Source organism: Dendropsophus ebraccatus, chromosome 1 (genome assembly GCF_027789765.1).
Source record: "Dendropsophus ebraccatus isolate aDenEbr1 chromosome 1, aDenEbr1.pat, whole genome shotgun sequence".
Taxonomy (NCBI): domain Eukaryota; kingdom Metazoa; phylum Chordata; class Amphibia; order Anura; family Hylidae; genus Dendropsophus; species Dendropsophus ebraccatus.
Window position 1 is genome coordinate 16456311 of NC_091454.1, and position 22562 is coordinate 16478872.

The 22562-nt window shown below is 40.9% G+C and overlaps 1 protein-coding gene across 2 annotated transcripts; it reads right to left on the reverse strand.

Moving 5' to 3' along the window:
* Nucleotides 1-111: 111 nt before the first annotated feature.
* On the reverse strand, nt 112-14516 carry LOC138772346 (hepatitis A virus cellular receptor 1 homolog). Of its 2 annotated transcripts, XM_069952695.1 has the most exons (9): nt 14369-14432; nt 13350-13367; nt 9399-9743; nt 6890-7222; nt 5639-5758; nt 4150-4196; nt 2199-2280; nt 1465-1504; nt 112-456 (listed from the first exon to the last, which is right to left on the reverse strand). In XM_069952695.1, exons 3-9 carry the CDS (start codon nt 9643-9645, stop codon nt 333-335), a joined length of 993 nt encoding a protein of 330 aa, XP_069808796.1. In that variant the 5' UTR covers nt 9646-9743; nt 13350-13367; nt 14369-14432; the 3' UTR covers nt 112-332. The 2 variants fall into 2 exon arrangements, with proteins under 2 accessions (XP_069808796.1, XP_069808788.1); XM_069952687.1 differs by lacking the exon at nt 13350-13367 and having other exon boundaries at nt 14369-14516.
* Between the last annotated feature and the right edge of the window lie 8046 nt (nt 14517-22562).

A 22562-nucleotide genomic window follows, 5' to 3' on the forward strand; every position in this document is an offset into this window, starting at 1 on the left:
CCCTAGCAACCAATCAGATTCCACCTTTCATTCCTCACAGACTCTTTGGAAAATGAAAGGTGGAATCTGATTGGTTGCTAGGGGCAACTGAGCCAGTTTCACTTTACACCATGTTTGATAAATCTCGCCCGTTGTCCCTACTATGAACAATATTACTGCCACCTACCGCCATGTCTAAGCCATATCTATTGGACACCTCCAGATGTTTTTTGGTTCTAGATGAACCGGGCAATGTGATTGGTGATGCAGGGAATCAATATGTGGTTATTTCCTAAGAAGGAATATACTAAGGTTTGGTCCAAGAAATGTCCAGCGTCCACCATGGTTATAAATTAGTCATCATTGATGTTTCCTATGTGGTTGGTTTTGGTTGTGTCCCATTTAGCTGTGCTGGGTTCCTTTGCTTCAGCTTGGATTTCGGTCATTGTTTCCTCAGCGTGAGTGACAAGTTCGAGGCTGCGGACAAGACATAGGAGCTCAGTATACAGTAATATATTATGTCACTATGGATGAGACATCCCTGGCATTAAAAGTCTGAACACATACATAGTCCCTGCCTCTAACAATATAAACAAAAACATTTTTTGCAGGATGTTTTGTGATTTTTCGGAAGTCATAGCTACCACTAGGGGGAGCTCACAGCATTGTTATTATTATTATTATTATTTTTTTTTTTTTTTGATCCTTCAAAAAGGTTGTTTAGGTGAGACAATTTAGGCGATGAATTAAAAAAAAAATCATGTCACACAACAGGGACTTAGGCTTCCGGTTTCCATGGCTACCATCGGGGCTCTGCGATCACTTCGCAGAGCCCCGATTGACAGCGGACAGAGAATTCTCCCTCTGTAGAGGGTGAATTCTCTGTCTGGAGCCCTATAGATGCTGACCGCAGAATCTATAGGATTAACTCTCAGCATCGCAGCGTGGCTCTGGTGCTGAGAGTTGCGGCGGGTCCCCGGAGGAGACAAGCACAGCTCCTGCGCCTGTGTCATCCTGGATCGTTAATTAACGTTGCTACAGCATTGGGCATAGGCTGCAGTGACGTTAATTAACTGTGGGGCGGCCGGAGGGGATTAGTTATATTGACAAACGTAAAGGGTATTCCAGAAAAAACTTTAGAGCCCATCCACTAGACAGGATATTTACACTGCTGTTCTGTGGTCGCACTACTCTTATAGAGGAGTTGAAAGCAGTTGGTGCTATATATGGGGGGGGGGGGGAGGGGCAGCACTGGGGTACTGGGGCCTCAGCACCTATTCACTTCAATAGATGCCAAGGCTGTAGTACCCTGGTGCTGCCACTCCACTGCAGACACTGAGATCATGCTGGCCCCATGGGTATTGCAACATTATATTGTAAAAAAAAATCTGAAGTTTATTTTTTAGAAAACACCACAAATTTACATAAAATAAAAATAATTTGTAATTTGCAGATTAGATTATAGTCTGCCCGAAAGATACTTACTGTGGATCCAAACCTAACGGGTATTGTCCTTGCTTCCGAACTAATACAAAAAAGAAACTTTTTAGATAAATCTTCACAGTTCATTCATTCATTATAATGTAATTGGGCAGTAGGGCACAATTTAAGGGGCACCGCTATGGGTACCATGTGAACCAAGGAATTTTTTTTTCTAGATTTCCTTTAACATTATTAATAGAACAGAACTAAACGCTTTTAATAGATGGAACTAAGTGTGATCATCCCCCTACCCACCCAGGAAGATGGACCAACTGTCTACATATAATATATTTGGGTAGTAGGGTACAATTTAAGGGGCACCACTATGGGTACTATGTGAATCCCTTAAATAGAAGAATTTTTGTTTTCTTAATTTCCTTTAACACTATGAGAATAACATAACTAAAAGCTTGTAATGAATGAAACAAAGTGTAATCATCCCCTACCTACCCAGGAAAATATATGTTTATATCTGTCACCTAGATCTTATGTTTTCCTCCTGAATTTTAGAATACAATATATACTGTACTTTTGACAGTCCCACCATAGAATAAGTTAACTACAGTATCAGGTGTAATCTGCTTTGAATTTGTCAGAAAAAGTTTACTTGTCCTGCAGTGCCACCACTGGGGGAAACAAGGTATTACAGTCTACCAACTGAAATGAATATAAAGTATAGATTATTTGAGTTCTCCATGAAAATGTATGGAAAACCCTTTGAAATATTTTCGACTCACCTTTTAATTGCAGAAGTATCGCACAAATCACTATTAGTGCAAATACAGACACACTAATGGCAATGACAAGGGTACTTTTATCCTGTAACAGAGAGAGATGTAAGGGTAGTGGTCACAGGAGTAACCAATCTATGTACAACTTGTGAACCTACCACTAGGTAACAACAGCCCCTAAATTTCCTATACACCTAAACATAATATACTAATTTTAATTAGTGGCTATACCTTTAAATATACCTTGTAATATCATGAATTAATCTGCCACCTATTAGTTTGTCATAGTGTAAGCCTGTATAGGTGCACTTTTCAGTGTTAGAGGATTGATATAGTTGCTGTTTCTTCAAACACAAGACAGTGCCCCCCCCCCCCCCCCAACATGTTTCACCATCCAATGCAGCATCTTCAGGGGGTGCAGCATGTCCCCATTCAAATGTAAAAAGGCTTGTTGGAAATCCTATGTTATATTGGATGATAAAAATGAAATGGTTATTCCACAGGAGGTCCACAGCAGTGGGTCCTCTGTGGGCTAGTAATATGATGGTAGCAGGTTAGCACTGGCCTTGCACTGATCCCTACTAGCCAACTAGTCAATTTATACTATGATCTGGGCCAGGGCTATTTTTGTCCCATACTACACTGCTCAAAAAAATAAAGGGAACACTTAAACAACACAATATAACTCCAAGCCAATCGCACCTTTATGAAATCACTATGTCCAGTAATGACGCAACACTGATGGAGAATCAATGTATTCTGCTTTTGTGCAAATTGAACAATTATCAGGTAGAAATGATCGGCAAATAGCAGGACACCGCCTATAAAAGAGATTCTGCAGGTGGTGACCACAGACCATATGTCCGTTCTCATCCTTTTTGGCTGTTGTTTTGGTCACTCTTGCATTTTGTCATTGCTCTCACCCACAGAGGTAGCATGAGGCGGTGTCTACAACCCACACAAGTGGCTCAGGTAGTGCAGCTCATCCAGGATGGCACATTAATGTGAGCTGTGGCAAGAAGGTTATCTGTGTCTGTCAGTTTAGTGTCCAGAGCATGGAGCAGATACCAGGAGACAGGCCAATGCACCAGGAGACGTGGAGAAGGCCGTAGGAGGCAGCATGACCGCTACCTCCCCATTTGTGCAAGGAAGAACTGGAGGAGCACTGCCAGAGCCCTGCAAAATAACCTCCAGCAGGGCACTTATATCCAAGTGTCTGCTCAGACTGTCAGAAACCGACTCCATAAGGTTAGTATGAAGGCCCAACTTCCACTCTTACAACCCAACACCATTCAGGGCGATTGACATTTAGTAGAGAGCACCAAGATTCGACATTGGTGCCCTGTGCTCTTCACAGATGAGAGAAGGTTCCCACTGAGCACATGTGACAGAGTCTGGAGACGCCATGGAGAGTGATCTGCTGCCTGCAACATCCTTCAGCATGACCAGTTTGGCAGTAATGGTGTGGAGTGTCATTTCTTTGGAGGGTCCTACAGCCCTCCATGTTCTCACCAAAGGTAGCCTGACTGATCTTACGTACCAAGATGAGATCCTCAGACCCCTTGTGAGACCATATGCTGGTGCGGTTGGTCCTGGGTTACTCCTAATGCAGGACAAAGCTAGACCTCATGTGTCAGCAGATGGAGGCAGTGAAGCTATGGACTGGCCGCCTGTTCCCCAGACCTGAATCCCATTGTCACATCTGGGACATCGTGTCTCCCTCCACCCACCAAAGTCACGTTGCAGCACAGACTGTCCAGGAGTTGGCGGATGCTTTAGTACAGGTCTGGGAGGAGATCCCTCCCTCAGGAAACCATCCGCCACCTCATCAGGAGCATGCCCCGGTGTTCATTCAGATCTGGGATGTGTTATTGGAGTGTTCCCTTTTTTTTTTGAGCAGTGTACATTATAAGGATAACATCTACTTCAGTGTAGTCAATGATTGTCCCCTTTTTACCTTTGTGTGCAGCGCTGTGACATTCCCTTGAAGTAAATCTGACATTCCTGCAAATAAAAAAATATTATTAAAGGGACCGTACAAAGAAAAGAAAATTTTCAATCAGTTTTACTAAATTGGTTCTGTTTATTCAGAATGTGATTTTTGGTACTATATATATATATATATATATATATATATATATATATATATATACCAGGTGCCCCCTTACATTGTAAAGGACCTGGAACCTTCTCCTTTTGTTAGGCCCCCTGATTAACATCGATGGACCAATGTCTTAATTTAGTCTTGAGGGGTAAATAATATAAGATTTAGAAGTACCGTATAGTCGTCTTATACGCCGGGAATGGGGGAGCTAAAAAACGGCCACCTCCCCACCATATGCGGCGACCGCTATAAAAAAAAAAAACTATTTAACTCACCTGTCACCCATTCCCGGCAGCCGCGCGTCTCACCTCATGTTCCCGACGCAGGCAGCATGATGCAGACACTCTGCTTGTGCCGGAGGTCCCTGTAACTCTCCCGGGCAGTCGAGCATCTCATCAGAGAAGCTCGGAGATGCTTGGCTGCTAAGAGAGCTTTGGAAGTCCCCGAAGCCTTTGTAATTTTCCCGGCAGCCAAGTGTCTTTGTCCCGGCAGCCAACTGCCTGGGAGAGCTTCGGGGACTTCTTACGCAGGCAGTGTCTCTGCATCCTGCTGTCTGTGCCGGGAACATGAGGTGAGACGCACGGCTGCCGGGGGAAAGCTGCTAGGAATGGGTGACAGGTGAGTCCATTGTTTTTTTTTTAGTGGGGGCCATGCAGCCAGGGAGTGTCAGGCAGTTGGGGTGTCCCTGTTTCCCGCTTCAATTAACCCCTGCCTGGCCGCAGCAGGGCTCCAGCTTGTAAACCCTGCGGCGGTCAGGCATGTTAACATTTTCAGGAGTATAAGACGAACCCCTGAAAATCTTCTTAAGGGTATATTCACACGAACGGGCAGGTCCTGGCAGTTCCCATACACTACATACTTGCTGCGAGAATCTCGCTGCGAGCCCGTTCGTGTGAATATACCCTAAAAGTCAGAGAATAGGATTCTTGCCACACCCCTCCCCCCGCCCTCCAGCTGTTGATTGACAGGTGACTGTTTACACACAGCAGGGATAGATAACGGCCAATCAGCAGCTGGGCGGAGTTTGCTTCTTCTCATGAATATCAAGGACTACTGGGTTTATGCACATAATGAAGAGGACTACTTATTGTCCATGCTATTCAGAAGGATAGCTCTGAATCAGCTGCACAGAACAATGTCAGTGATCCATCATTCTGTTCAGCTTCTCTGTCACTAGTTTATGCTACCCTGAGATAAAACAGCGTAAACTAACTAACAGAGTCTGTTTAAGGAGCCAAATTCAAAATGGAAGTGATTTAGGAAAATTACTATTGTGCACAGTGGAGCTTGATAGTTGTTTTTTCAGAAAAAAAAAATACAAAAAATATTATTGTCCTATTACCATTATAACTCGGAGGAAGACTTTCCGGCCATAGAGAAGGTGTGTGTGTGTGCTCCTGTTCTTCAGGCTTTGAATCAGCAAATGTAGTCAAGTCATGATCAGGAATAAACTCAGGGACATCTAGAAAAGGGTAAATACACAATATTAGAAAAGATATTGGCGATAAGATCACTAAGACCTAGGATTCTTTTGGTGGCTGGGAAGGTTTATGAACATTGACATGGAGCCTGTAGACTGGGATAGAGAAACTACAGGCTGCTGGGAGGTCAAGAAGATGTCATTGTTCCTAACACAATATATTGCACAGTTACATGTATGGAAATACTACTGACATATGTCTTGGAAATTAGGGCATGTAGTACCTGTGGTCTTGTCACTACTAGGCTTAATTTCTTATGATTCAGTTATAACAGATAAAAAGTATTCAAAAAGAAAACAAAAAATTGTGGTCAATGGGGTCACACTTTTCTGTTTGGAATATTTTAAGAAATACTTAAAAAAAAAATTGGTATCAGGATGGTAGCTAAGAAGCATTCACCCTGCTGCATGAGACGGGGCTGGTGGTTCAGGTGCGATCTGGCAGCCGCAGGGGGTGGCAGGTGAAGGTCTGATAGAGGAGCCGTGCAGCAGAAAGCCTTGTTATGATTTTTTACATGTAATATCTACATATACTGCGCCCTCTGCTGGACCCTTCAGGTATAGACCAAGTCGTGATGTCACATTTTACTTACAGAAATTGAAGCCTCCCTGATTTACTAAATTGAACGAACTAGCACTACATGTGCATTTTCCATAATAAGCGTACATTAGGAATTTGTTTAACTTTGCTTATGAAATTACATTTTAAAAATAGATTTTGGCCAGAGTTGTCCTTTAATTTAACTCTATACAGGATTTTAGAGTTAAAGTCAAAAGTGAACAATGGACCTTAACAGTTAGGTTGACATTTGCTTTAAAGTGTTTATCCAGGGCTAGATAAACATAGCTAGTTTATACCAAAAACAGCACCACACTTGTCCTCAGGTTGTGGGTAGTATTACAACTCACCTCCATTCACTTCAATAGAACTGAGCTGAAATACCTCATTCAAACTGAGCACAAGAGTGTTGAGCGCTGTTTCTGGAAGAAAGAAGATATAGTTTTTCTATTTTTAGTCTACCGATTATATAGTCATATGGAGTTGTACACATGAACCTCTTGGTCCATACATCATGCACTATATACAAAAAATATATATTTTGCAGGTTTTACCAGAGCTTCTCGATATCATGTCTGTACCCTCTGTTGTACCATCAGGAGAGACAATTATTGATGGAGTTATAGTCCTTGCAGTTAGAGATGATGGAGTCTCTGTCCTGATGAGTGGAGGTGGGGATGTACTACTAGTAGATGGAGGTAGTTGTGTAGTTTCCTCCACTGGTGTAGTCAATGGGATGGAAGGTTCTGGAGTGGTCTGAACAGGCGGCGGTGTTGTAGTTGCCTTCAAAGTTGTAGGTGGGGGAGTTGTCTTCAGAGTTGTAGTTGCTGTTGTAGTAGTCTTCTTAGTTGTAGTTGTTGTAGTAGTAGTCCTTACTGTTGTTGGGGCTACAAAAATTTGACAATATTATCGAAAGCATCAATTTGACCTATAATAGGGCAAATACATTTCTGTCATGAGAATATTGCTTTAAAGGTAACAAAAAGTTGTTGAAACCTAGAGGCCCAATTTAGCACATTTATAACACTAGTGTCTTCTTATGTTGTTAAAGGGCCTGCGGGCAATTTCAAGCACCTTTACACCCCCTATCGCCAGCCTGATATACCTTGGTCAACATTGAAATGACAGAATCGAGACATGAAATGTCCCAAAATCTGTCCATGGTCAGAGGTGAGAGGAAAGCCGTGATTTACCTTTTAGAATCAATGTAGGTCATTTTCAGCAGGAAGACTGGTTCAGCTTATAGGTATTTTGTTTTGCTGTATCTGTTACTAGAGACAGATTTCTCCTGCCAACAGGCAGTGGACAAAAAGTTGCAGAGAATAGAGACACCTACTGGATAAGATTTTAGGTCTGTTTTTGCAAGGGTAAGTAGTCGCTCACGGTAACTAAATTGATTAACAAATATGTTAATAATTGCATAGGATATTATATAGAGGTAAGTTTTATAATAATTTCATAATCCACACTCTAAGAACACCTTAGAAACCCTGGAATTGCCCTCAAAATTGGCAAACATAGCGACGTTTCAACCTTAATTGTCTTTTTCAAGCAAAAAGTTTTTCTTTTTTCCATACTACCGCCTATGTGAGATGCTGTTACTGTGCTGTTGGACTTATATTACGTTGTCCCAATTGGACACTGGGATGGGTAACTATTGCATCTAATTTTTTTTGTACACCATCTTTAGACCAGAGGGTCTTTGTGGGGAAGTGCTATAGTTTTTTCCTTTTTTGCACAGTGCCCTCAAACTTGTCACATTTGGGTTAGTGAGGTCAAAGGTCTCCTTTCATCTTCTAACGTTGTGATGGTCATAAAATTAGCTATCATGGTCTAAAGGAGCCCAAACCTATTAGAAAAAAACCTTCCAATCCAAGAACGTATGTGTATAGAGCATCAACACCCTCCATGGAGGGCAAATGTTGGGGTAAAGAAGTAATGTTTTTGTCTTTTCTTCCTTTGAGAGATTTTTGAACTTAATATTTCTCATAAACTAAAATGATCCGTGATCAAGGCCCAGTTCATTGGGTCCACTCTTCATGGCTATCCTGGCAGAAATAGGCTCTAGTTATGGCTCCAATCGCCTCCAAAGAGAATTGTCTACAACTGGATCTTTGAAGCTCCTTTTTGCATCAGAGCCCAATCCTCTTGGGGGAAAGTCCGATTCGCTCCACAAGAGTCAAGGTGGCCATCATCTGTTGGTGGCTGTCCCAGACATCCCCATAAACCTTAGATTGACGTGGGAATCTGCCGCAAGTGTCAGGTTCGACCAACTAAAGTCTAAAGTGTATGGGGACCTTTAGGGCTAGACAAGCTGGGCCTATCCCCTGCAGGTACTTTCTTCTGGTTCCTGTAATGCATTTACCCCATAGGAGATAACAAATCACTGACTCAGCAGTATCTGACTTCAGTGACGGGCTAAGAGGTCAACAAAGGTGCCATCTGAATGGCAGCTGTGGGTGATCGGGGTAGGTAAGTATCATTTGTTTACTCATACACCAACCCCAGCCATAGATTACATACTTTTTTTTTTACATTGCTTTTTTTACATACTTTTTTTTTTTTAAATCTCCCAACAACCCCTTTAAAGTTTACCAATTGTTTCAAGTGACTTTTTAAGGTGAGCAGTCCTGTGGGTGTACATGAGGAGCGGCGATAGATCTGGCCATTATTTATCTTGAACAGTATATGCCATTTTCAGGAGATTTCTGCTCTGCAAGTTGTCTTTTAGCTCTCTTTCTCTGTGTGTGTTCCCAGGCACTCTTCCTCCTTCATTCTCCCTCCTTCACCCTCCGTAGACTTATATTGCTTATAATCTCATTCTAACAAGTCCTAACTATTAAACAAAGGTCATTACTAAGCTGATTTTTCAGCAGGGATGACAGTTTAGTGATGGTGATGATGATGGGGTCTTGATAACCAGAAAATAAAGCATTTTTGTCAACTAAGGTATATTACAATATCTTTTCTGCTTGTTTATAGGTTTTTATAGGAAAAAGTAATATAATGCTAACACCATAAAATCAATTAGATTAATTGAATTATTTAATATATTACAATCACCTTTTTCAACGGTCAGTCTTACGTTGATCTTCTCATCGTTGAACCAACCCTTATGTTCGATACGGCAGCAGTACGTCCCGGCATCCTCAGCCACTGCTTGGGTAATAGTCAGAGATACTCTCCCTTGGCTGAGTCTGTCCCAGAGCTGGTAGCGTGAAGACGCCCGATAAGTGACCTTCTGGCCATCAGTCCAGATGAGTTCTTGGTTACACTTTGAATTCGGGCAACTTCCACGTCCCCAACACATACTGGTGAGGTCGCTGGTACGTGTAACTTTGTAGGAACATGGCAGAGTGATAGATTGTCCTTCGATTCCTATCACTGTTTGTTGACATAGCACAGTAACTGGAAGAAAGAGAAGTAAAAAAAATTATCACCTTATAGTAACAAATCTAAAGGGCAATAAGATTAGCGGCCACCACACCTTGAGGTTTCAGGACATGAGGAATCTACTTTTCTTTGGCTTCCAACCCTTATAGACGTAAAGGGTGGCAGGTCATCCTTTGCTTGATTTCCTTAAAGAGTTGACTGGTTCCCAACCTCTCAATGAGCCCCATGGTACTCATGGCCACCATTCCTTTTTATGGTGGGGACCAACCTTCATCAATTGTGCAAATTTAGACCTTTGTATGTTTAGTTATGACATTGAGAAATCTGGATCTTATAATTAATTAGCGAGGGTCACAAAAATTTATCTCGATTAGGTAGATGAATTTTCCAAAATTTCCAACAAAAATTGAAATTTCTATACAGTACACGGGTTATACTATATATGAATTTTTGAATTTGCCTCTCAACAAGACCCATGGCATCGACAACCATCATTAATTTTCTCGGTTGAATATGGTAGGATGGAAAAGGCATCTACTTTTTGTTTGAAATATCGATTCAGACCTTTTTAAGTTTGGTCGATCCTACGATTATTCTGAACAAGTAAAAAATTTTTGAATTTCTTGAATGTCATAACAGGATCCATCTGTCAAAGAGAAACCGAAACAATGGTGGCAATGATACATCTCCTGAGGAAATAAGTGACAGCGAATCGAGATAGTGGTCGATAGTCAATATCATTATCTCCAAACCACAAAAATGAAGAAGAGAAACAACAGGAAACAAATGTAAGTCTGAAGAGATAGAGAATTCTGGCTCCATTATGGTTGCATTATGAATATTGCAACTTCCTGGGAAGGACCCCGCAGAAGAAGAGAAAGTGTAAATCAGCACATTGACTTCCTTACGTGTAATAAGGAAGTTCCACAAATCTAGAAAAAATAATACCTCAATAGTAACACCTGACCTAAAGAAAACCGTGTCACATGCTATCGGTTTGGTCGTAGCTTTTGGTTATAGGTCAGGGTTAGGGTTAGAGGTTAGGCTACTGAGTAATGCTGATATCAAGAGAAGGACTGACTACTGTAGTTTTGTAAGATATACCGTGGATGATGGAAAGGGCAGGATGGAACCTCAATGACATTGTTTATCATTTCTGGACCCCCAAGTTGCAATATTTCCAACTAACAATGGTCTTTTTAGCTGTAATTTACTATACTGCTCTCTACCTATACTAGGATGATGGATAAATTCTACATCTACTGTACTGCTATCTACCTGTACTACATGTACTGTACTGCTATCTACCTGTACTACATGTACTGCACTGCTCTCTACCTGTACTACATGTACTGTACTGCTATCTACCTGTACTACATGTACTGCACTGCTCTCTACCTGCACTATATGTACTGTAATGCTCTCTACCTGTACTACATGTACTGTACTGCTATCTACCTGTACTACATGTACTGCACTGCTCTCTACCTGCACTATATGTACTGTAATGCTCTCTACCTGTACTATATGTACTGTACTGCTCTCTACCTGTACTACATGTACTGTACTGCTATCTACCTGTACTACATGTACTGTACTGCTCTCTACCTGTACTACATGTACTGTACTGCTCTCTACTGTTACTGCATGTACTGTACTGCTCTCTACCTGTACTACATGTACTGTAATGCTCTCTACCTGTACTTCATGTACTGTACTGCCCTCTACCTGTACTACATGTACTGTACTGCTCTCTACCTGTACTACATGTACTGTACTGCCCTCTACCTGTACTACATGTATTGTACTGCCCTCTACCTGTACTACATGTACTGTACTGCTCTCTACCTGTAATACATGTACTGTACTGCTCTCTACCTGTACTACATGTACTGTACTGCCTTCTACCTGTACTACATGTACTGTACTGCTCTCTACCTGTACTACATATACTGTACTGCTCTCTACCTTTACTGCATGTACTGTACTGCTCTCTACCTGTACTACATGTACTGTACTGCTCTCTACCTGTACTACATATACTGTACTGCTCTCTACCTTTACTGCATGTACTGTACTGCCCTCTACCTGTACTACATGTACTGTCCTGCTCTCTACCTGTACTGCATGTACTGTATTGCTCTCTACCTTTACTGCATGTACTGCACTGCTCTCTACCTGTACTACATGTACTGCACTGCTCTCTACCTGTACTACATATACTGTACTGCTCTCTACCTTTACTGCATGTACTGTACTGCTCTCTACCTGTACCACATGTACTGTACTGCCCTCTACCTGTACTACATGTACTGCACTGCCCTCTACCTGTACTACATGTACTGTATTGCTCTCTACCTTTACTGCATGTACTGCACTGCTCTCTACCTGTACTACATGTAGTGCACTGCTCTCTACCTGTACTACATGTACTGTGCTGCTCTCTACCTGTACTACATGTACTGCTCTCTACCTGTACTACATGTACTGTACTGCTCTCTACCTTTACTGCATGTACTGCACTGCTCTCTACCTGTACTACATGTACTGCACTGCTCTCTACCTGTACTACTTGTACTGCACTGCTCTCTACCTGTACTCCTGACTACTTTTGATGCATGTATTATATAACTTATTCCATACTCTTCATTTAGGGGCTTTGAAGCTACCAGTTTTCCATAGAGTCATGGTTTCAAGTGACAAAAATGTAAAATGTCAATGGCCTCTTACCCCCCAAAATCCATCTAGAACTGTACAACATATAGACGACAAGGAGGAAGGGAAAACAGCTGCAGTATCTCTCTAAGTGAGACTAAATGTGCATTTACAGAAGTCAGCAAAAAAAAAAAGTGAGAAGACTCAAAAACCATGCTGCCCCTGACCACTGATCTCAGCGATCACTCACGATTGACCTGCACCCCTGCAGGATTGATTAGTCACATGCACATCCAGCTCAGCTCTGCTACATCTTTCCTTGGGCAAATATCTCAGACTACAACACATCTACATCTCCCAAATTCTAGCCCATTAACCTCTTGGCTCCCTGTGGGTCTTTAATGCATTCCAGCTCCCCGTGACAGTGATGAGGTTAAGCTGTTACCAGATTCCTCTAAGCAGAACATGAGACCCCTCAGTGCGGCCCCTACACATTCCTCTATGGACCCTTTTGTTATTTTGCTTTATTTCTTCTGCTTTTTTCTTTTTCTTCTATCTACACAATAGTATTTAGCATTGATATTACAAGCTCGCTCTCCATTGCGTCAAAAGACAGAAACTACCCTGTATCTATGGTGGGGTGTAGCTATATTCAATGTAGAGGATGATGCATATAAACTATAGGAGAGAATAGTAGAGCTGAATTTGTCATTTAACACTTTCCTATGTATATCAAGGCAACTCGCTGTAAGATAGAGACAATGCTATGGGGGCTTCAATGGTGTAATTGGGCCCAAAGGTTTCTCTCTATGGACGCCAATACTATATACTTGTTCTTAAAGGGGTGATCATTTAACATCTGTTCATGAAATCAATGATCATTGCTGGGGGTCCATCTGCCATGACTGCGTGGCCGCCGCTAGGTTCACTAGTATGGGACTGATCAGCGATCACGTGGTAACAAACCTTTTTAAAGGGAAAACCCTATATATATATATATATATAGAGAGAGAGAGAGAGAGAGAGAGAGGGAGACAGTGAGTGATGGTATATACATTATTTCTCTAATCTATCTATCATCTATCTATCTATCTATCTATCTATCTATCTCCTATCTACCTATCTATCTCCTATCTATCTTATCTATCTATCTATCTATCTATCTATCTATCTATCTATCTATCTATCTATCTATCTATCTCCTATCTATCTATCTATCTATCTATCTCCTATCTATCTATCTATCTATCTATCTCCTATCTATCTATCTATCTATCTATCTATCTATCTATCTATTATCTATCTATCTATCTATCTATCTATCTATCTATCTATCTATCTATCTATCTATCTATCTCCTATCTATCTATCTATCTATCTATCTTCTATTTATCTATTTATCTATCTCCTATCTTCTATCTCCTATCTATCTATCTATCTATCTATCTATCTATCTATCTATCTATCTATCTATCTATCTATCTCCTATCTATCTATCTATCTATCTATCATCTATCTATCTATCTCCTATCTATCTATCTATCTATCTATCTATCTATCTATCTATCTATCTATCTATCGTTAAAGGGTTTTCTTTTTAAAAAAAAATTTTGCTGCATCTTTTTCTACAATACAGTATTTCCAATTCTGTATACTACCCCAAAATCCAAACTACAACCACCAAAAGGTATTTAACATAACAAATAATGCTAACAAGTACAGATGTAGCAGAGCCGACTATGTCAATCACAGCCCATTTACAATACCACAAAGCGATTTACGATTTTACATTTGAAACCTACTAAAAAAAAAAAAAGATAAAATAACCCATTCAGCTCTGCTACATCTGCGATCATCCGAGTCATGTAAAGCAAACAAGGCAGCGGTCATTTAAATAAAAAATTGCAACTTTTTTTTTTGTTAAGGCGTCTTGCAATATGAGGCGATAAGCTGCCGGAATGCAATTTTTAAAAAATTGTTCTTACCTGAGAAGCCGAGGAGAAGGACGGAAATTTGCAGACTCTCCCTACAACTCCAGCAAAACTTCATCCTGACTGCTGCAGTGTCGGTCACTTCTGCAGGGACGGACAATGTGTGATACAATGCACATATAGGAGGTCACTCCCACATCCAGCACATGTCATCCAGAGGAACATACAACACAGCCGAGATATATATATATATATATATATATATATATATATATATATATATATATATATATATGTGCTACATGTAATCTGAGGAGGATGTGTACACCGAGAAGAATGTATAAAAGTAAAAGCTTCTTCTTTTCCCTCCATGACATCAGCGTTGGCTCCAGTGTTCGGCACACAGGGTGGGGGTGCTGCAATGAGAGACTCCCGGCAGGGGGAAGAGATGTTGTGCTATAAAATAATGGGGATGGTGACGGCCAGTGAGCCTATTCAGAGCACAAATGTATTAGCGCCTCGTCCTCCTGGGTGTCCAGGATATATATTTAACATATAACATTAAAACCACTTTAGGCTATGTTCACACTACGTAAAACTACGGCCGTAGTTCTCGCCGCAGAACTACGGCCATAGTTTTGCGGGGTGGAACATAACCTTACTTTCAATGGGATCCCGGCTGGAGCATACACACATTGTATACGCTCCGGCCGGGATCCCATGCGGCGCCGCAAATAACTGACAGGTCAGTTTTCTGCCGCCGGAATTCAGTGAATTCCGGCCGCAGAAAGACCTGTCAGTTCACACAGTGAAGCGAGCGGCTCCGGCTGCTTGCTTCACTGTGTGCTATGGCAAGCTCTGATTCATTAAAGTACCGGCCGAGATGATCCGGCCAGGGACCGGCCGTTCCGTGACCCGGCCGGGGTCACGGAACAGCCGGTCTCTTACGTAGTGTGAACATAGCCTAAAACTGTGAAGATCCTAGAAGAACATATGACTAGAGATGAGCGAACCTGGAGCATGCTCGAATCGATCCAAACCCGTACGTTCGGCATTTGATTAGCGGTGGCTGCTGAAGTTGGATAAAGCCCTAAGGCTATGTGGAAATCATGGATATAGTCATTGGCTGTATCCATGTTTTCCAGACAACCTTACAGCTTTATCCAAGTTCAGCAGCCACCGCTAATCAAATGCCGAACGTTCGGGTTCGGATCGACTCGAACCCGAACCCGGTTCGCTCATCTCTACATATGACCCATGGAGGCCTGGATTCCACAAAACAAAAATGTCAGGAATCGGTTGTATAGATCCTGTGCGGTGTGAGGTGCGGCCTACATGGATGGGACTTGTTTCTCCAGCACATCCTACAGATGATGGATGCGATTGACCTTTAGGGAATCTGGAGGCAGAGTCACCACCTTGATCTGTTTGTCCTGTGCAATGTCTGCAGTGTGGCCCCCGGGGCATTATTCTGCTGATAGAGGCCGCTGCCATTAGAGGGCCCCACTGCCATGAAGTGGTACAGTATGTGTCACAGTAAGGCTTGGTTCATACTATGTCTTTTTCATCCTTTTTTTGTTTTTTTTTTCCCCATCCATTTTTACAAAGAACGGATGGAAAAACAGATCCATTTGTGGGCATTCGTTTTGATCCATTTTCCATTGACTTCTATTACAAAAAAAACTGGATCAATTCAAAACACATCTGTTTTTTTTTTTTTTTTATATATATATACACTTAAGTGTGGTCGACCACATATTTGTGTACGTAAAAAAACAAAAAAAAACGGATGCTTTCTGATCCTTTTTTTTAAAAAAAGGATTAAAACGAATTCACACAAATGCATCTGTTTTTCCATCCGATTTTTGCAAAAATGGATGAAGAAAACGGATTGCAAAAACATAACGTGGACCCAGCCTTACATCCACAAGATGCCAGGACACAAGGGGGGCCCCCTTACAAGTACGCCGGTCTTATATGAAGCTCTGCCCCCTTTTTCGCTGCAGGATTCACTAAGAGGCATATGCTTCCAGGATACTAGACAACCTCCTTTCTAATGCCTGTTGTTAAGGGACATTTGTCTCTAGGAACAGATACAGCAAGACAAAACACAGGATGTTGTGTTACATGCAGGAAAGATTGAGAAAACCGAAGAAAGTCTGGGTTGTGTACATGCAAGTTAAGCCTTTTTTGCCTGCTGAAGATGATCCACATTATTACCAAAAGGTAAATCAAGGCTTTTTTTCTCATTTTTGATCATTTGTAAAGCTCTGGATAGTTATCCCTTATGTAATTACCACTTTAGCTACTCCAGTCCATAGTACTACAGTGTAATCCCTCATTTCCTTAAAGGGAATCTGTGACTAGGTTTATTCCATCTTAAATGAGAGCAGTATAAAGTACTGACAGAAATGTAGAACAGATCGGTGTATTACTTACATCATTCTGTTTAGTCGTTCTCCTAATATGCAGGAGAATAGGATTCTTGCCACACCTATACCCCCACCCTCAAGCTGCTGATTGACAGTTAACTGCCTACACACAGCAGCTGCCAATTAGCAGTTGGTGGGCGGAGTTTTCTGCTTCTCATGAATATCCAGGATTATTGAGTACATGCACATAATGGAAAGGACTACTTATTGTCCATGTTACTCATGAGGATATCTCTGGATCAGCTGCACAGAACAATGTAAGTGATACATCATTCTCTTCAGTTTCTCTATCACCAGTTTATCTTACCCTTAGATAGGAGAGCCCAAACCTACAGACAGAGTCTCTTTGAGCTTATCAGCAGCATGTTTGTGTTACAGGTAAACAGCCCAGCTCTTGTCCCACCCTGAAAAGAAGAGAATTAGATAGATGTGGCAGCATAATTCTGGGGACAGATTACCCTTAGGGATCAGGATATAGGTAAGAACGTCTGTAGCCCACTCTGCAAAGTCATTTCCCAGTGGTCAAGTAGGGTTAAGTTGGTATAGCTGGTCAGTATTCCCCTACATTGATCCCCGAACTGCTTACAATTGGAGAAAGATGGCCCAGAAAAGGCTTTGTCTATAGTACGTAGGAAACAATAAACTTTAGGGGGAACAAAGGATTTTAGGCAAACGTCGGTGGGGTGTAGTTCTTTATACATTTTTGCTGCTGAAGAATTTTCCTCCTTAATGGTCAACCAACTTTGCACCAATGTATGTTAAAAGCAAATATATAAAACTCTATAATGTCATCTGATAAAAAAGCACTTCTTTCTCCTCTTAACGGCCTTCTTTCCTCCCACTTCCCCCCACTAAACAGAAGCAACAGCTGGGCAGTAAAGAGACCACACAGGATTTATTGATTCACAGCCTACACTGCTCACTACTGCTCCATAATGTCCTCCATGCTGCCTCTTCTTATATAAATATATATATATATATATATATATATATATATATATATATATAAAGACATAGGAGAATTGGTGGGAAATGGTGCAGATTCACAGCTTACACTGCTCACTACTAATTCACAGGTCATACTGCTGACTACTTATTCCAAGATTACACTGCTTACTACTGCTCAATAATGTCCTACATGCTGCTGCTTCTTCTTAGGATTTGTATAGAGACATATGAAAGCTTAGGAGGACTGATAGTGGTGCAGGTCCTGAATCTTTAACTGGACCTTGATGTTCTTGGGAGCACATATGACCCATAGGAGGTGAGCTCTATTATGGATATCTTCTATAAAGTCTCTACGCATTTCAAGCTCTCAAGAAATAAGGATAAGGTGAACTGGATTTGGCTCTTTTTTTTCTACTTCTGTATCATGCTTAAAATATAAACTTTATTGTGTATGCAGTAAAAAAAAAATTACACAAAAAAACTTTAATAATTTAAAAAGACAAAGAAGAGATCAAAGCAATTAAATCATAGTCATAGTACCAACACCAATGTAATTATCATACAGTATTAAAAAGAAATAATCTTCAGTGGCACTCACCATAAATTATCACCTTTATTGAAGCAAAACCACGGTATTCAGGAAGCATGAGGACGCTCACCCCCGGCCTACGACCGTTTCACGCCTTTCCGGCGCTTTCTCAAGGCATCATGGGGGAAAGAGGCGTTCCTACACTATATATACCTAATCATACAAAATTAGCATAAAATCAATTAAAAACACACAACACAATATGCCTTAGAGGAAACTACTAAAATCATTCCTGTCGTTCAGGCCGAGTTGTCCGACTGCATCTGTTGCAATAATATAACGAGCTTCTATCTGCAACAATTTTTTACCCATGTCCATGTTTCTTTCCATTTTAACTCTTCGGAGTCCTGCAAATGTTAACATATTCTTATCAGCTCCATGGATTTCCCTCATATGTGTAATTAATCTAGGACAACCTTTCCCTGTAATCAGGGACCTCATATGTTCTTTTATTCTAGTTTGCATTTTCCTTATGGTCTTACCGATATAATAATATCCACATGGGCAAAACATTACATAAACTACGTTTTTACTTTGACATGTAATAAAATCACGTATCTCAAACTCCTTGCCACCCACTCTCAGGTAGGCAACCTCTAACATTTGGTGACAAATAGAACAGTTGCGGCATTTATGATTACCTTGTGGTAACGCACTGTCTAGCCAGGTCCTAGTCCGATCTTCCTCAAATACCCCTTTTACCAGTTCATCCCGTAAATTTCTACTTCTTCTGAAAGATATTAAGGGGGGTAATATAGTTTTTTCTTTTAGATGTTCATCCTCCCTTAATATGAACCAGTTCCTTTGTATTACCTTTTTAATTTTTTCCGCCATTGGGCTATATTCAAATGAGAATGTAAACCTATTCTCTTTTTTATTCTCTTTCTTCTTATAGATTAGTTGATTCCTATCCATTCTTATTGCTTTCTCATAGGCTTGTGTAATAATATGTTCTGGGTATTGTCTTTCCCTTAAGCGTACGATCAGTTCATCGGCCTGTTGCAGGAAAGAACAGTATTCACTGTTAATCCTGCGCAGGCGGATGAACTGGCCGTACGGGACCGAAGTCTTCACATGGTGTGGGTGGAAACTATTATAATGGAGGAGGGAATTAGTTGCGGTACTCTTTCTATATCCTTTAGTACAAATGGTGTTATCTCTTATATACGCTGTAACATCTAAAAAATTGATAGAATCGCCCCCAAATTCTGCTGTAAACTGCATATTTAGATTATTCCGATTTAGATATTCAGAGAAGGCTAGAAATTCCTCTTCTGTCCCCTACCACACTATCAAAGTGTCATCTAGATATCTTGCCCAATATTTAATATTTTTTAAAAATGGATTATTGGGGGAGTAAATATATTCTTCTTCCCAAAGGGCCAGAAAAATATTTGCTAAAGTGGGGGCTACAGGAGTCCCCATCGCAACTCCTGTACATTGGACATACCACTGGTTGTTGAATGTGAATGCATTATTTTTTAAGATGAACTCCAAAGCTTGACATATAAATTCATTACACTCCTTCCCTTTTGATGTCCTTGCTAATACTCTCCTGATTGCTACCACTGCATCATCATGTCTGATCCGTGAATAAAGATTAACCACATCTATTGATGCCAAAGACACATTCTCACCTATATGTAATTGGTCCAATTCCTGTATCAACATTTTGGTATCCCTCAAATACGATGGAATATTTTTCAATAGGGGGCGTAAAAACCAATCAACATATTGGGAAAGGTATTCTGACACTGAGCCCCGGCCAGCCACAATTGGGCGGCCCGGCGGGTCCACCAAGGTCTTATGGACCTTGGGGAGAAAGTACCAATATGGGGTGCTCGGATTTTCTGGGAGGAGCCTCTCGGCATCCTTCTCATTCAGAATACCTTTCTCTACAGTACCTCTTAATAGCGATCTCAGCTTCTCTTTATAAGTTCCATTCGGATTACTTTTTAAGGGTTTATATGTAGTTAAATCCCCCAGTTGTCTCATGGATTCTCTCATATAATATTGTTTGGACATAACCACTATATTCCCTCCCTTGTCCGCAGGCTTCAGGATCAATTGTTTATTAAATGTAGTTTATGTAATGTTTTGCCCATGTGGATATTATTATATTGGTAAGACCATAAGGAAAATGCAAATTAGAATAAAAGAACATATGAGGTCCCTGATTACAGGGAAAGGTTGTCCTAGATTAATTACACATATGAGGGAAATCCATGGAGCTGATAAGAATATGTTAACATTTGCAGGACTCCGAAGAGTTAAAATGGAAAGAAACATGGACATGGGTAAAAAATTGTTGCAGATAGAAGCTCGTTATATTATTGCAACAGATGCAGTCGGACAACTCGGCCTGAACGACAGGAATGATTTTAGTAGTTTCCTCTAAGGCATATTGTGTTGTGTGTTTTTAATTGATTTTATGCTAATTTTGTATGATTAGGTATATATAGTGTAGGAACGCCTCTTTCCCCCATGATGCCTTGAGAAAGCGCCGGAAAGGCGTGAAACGGTCGTAGGCCGGGGGTGAGCGTCCTCATGCTTCCTGAATACCGTGGTTTTGCTTCAATAAAGGTGATAATTTATGGTGAGTGCCACTGAAGATTATTTCTTTTTAATACAATACGAATGAACTGTTGCAAGTAGAGCACCACCTACACCTTTTGAAGTGGGAAATAAGTGTCTATCCAAACACCTGATATACGTATGCTGGGATCTGTAGTGCCGGTGATTCTCTGAACTTGGAATAGTAATTACCATACACTTTTACTGCTATTTCCCTTAATTTAGTAGATCATCGAGGCGGTGATGGGAATAGCCCTGGTACTACTTCCCCCTCATCTGCTCATAGAATCAGCAGATGATGGAGGAGTAGTACAGTGTCTATATGTGCAGACTGACCTGTTCCATAGACAGCCATTGATTCTAATGGAGTGTCCAGCAGGGGCGCACTATATATAGAAGTCAATTGTACTCATTGAATTCTATATATAGTGCTGGACACTCCCTGAATTACACCCTGGTTCGTGACGTCACTGTATTTCTGAGAATTTGAAGTCTCTGTGATCTACTAAATTAAGGGAAATAGCAGAAAATGTGCATTTTCCATAATTAATGTACATTATGAATTTGTCTAACTTTCCATAACTAGTAACATATTAAAAAATGCTTTTGGCCGGAGTTGTCCTTTAACATAACACATAATAATAGAATAATAATAATAATAATATTAAAATGCTCCAAAAAAATTCTAAAAATACGATGTTATATTTTGCAGAGCGGGGCTGCTATATACCCAGAAGGCAGTGCGCTCGGCTTAGCCGCGTTATCAGCAGAATTCCTGGTCTTGTGATTCTCTGATAACTCTAACTCAGCTTTAGCGAAAACAGGAACCGGTCCATTAGTTCTGTGGTAATTTCGGTTTCTATGGAACTTTCCACATTTAGGAACATTTTCAAAGTAAATCTCTTTAGTTCTTTTCTCTAGAGATTTCTGATAGTGGAAAAATTATGTATTTCCTGTCGGTTACATAGTGCCAACATGCTCCGTGGCACTGCATAGAAATTACCCTCACTCACATCAGTCCTTGTCCCCAATGGGGCTCACAATCTTATTTCCTTGCACTCACTATTCTGCTGGTGGGGTCACTGTGTACATACATTACTTATCCTGTACAGATCCTGAGTTATATCCGGTATTTTACTCCAGAGCTCCCCTCACTATTCTGCCGGTGGGGTTACGGTGTACATACATTACATTACTGATCCTGTACTGATCCTGAGTTACATCCTGTATTATACCCCAGAGCTGCACTCGCTATTCTGCTGGTGGGGTCACTGTGTACATACATTACATTACTGATCCTGAATAACATCCTGTAATATACCCCAGAGCTGCACTCACTATTGTACTGGTGGGGTCACTGTGTACATACATTACATTACTGATCCTGAGTTTTACATCCTGTATTATACCCCAGAGCTGCACTCACTATTCTGCCGGTGGGGTCACCGTGTACATACATTACATTACTGATCCTGAGTTAGGTTGATCAAATCTAAATTTTAATATGGTATCTTACCTTTAAGGACTGTGGCCACAGCCGGTGACTTGCTATGACACGAGTATTCCTGAATTATTGAGTTTTCATTACAGCTTGTAAATTTTTGGCCTTCACTTTTATTGTTGGAAAAAAGTTGAGCCTCCTGATTGCTGCCCATGTTACTGGGACATTATGACATAGTATTTCTATTTAGACTGAGGCGTAACT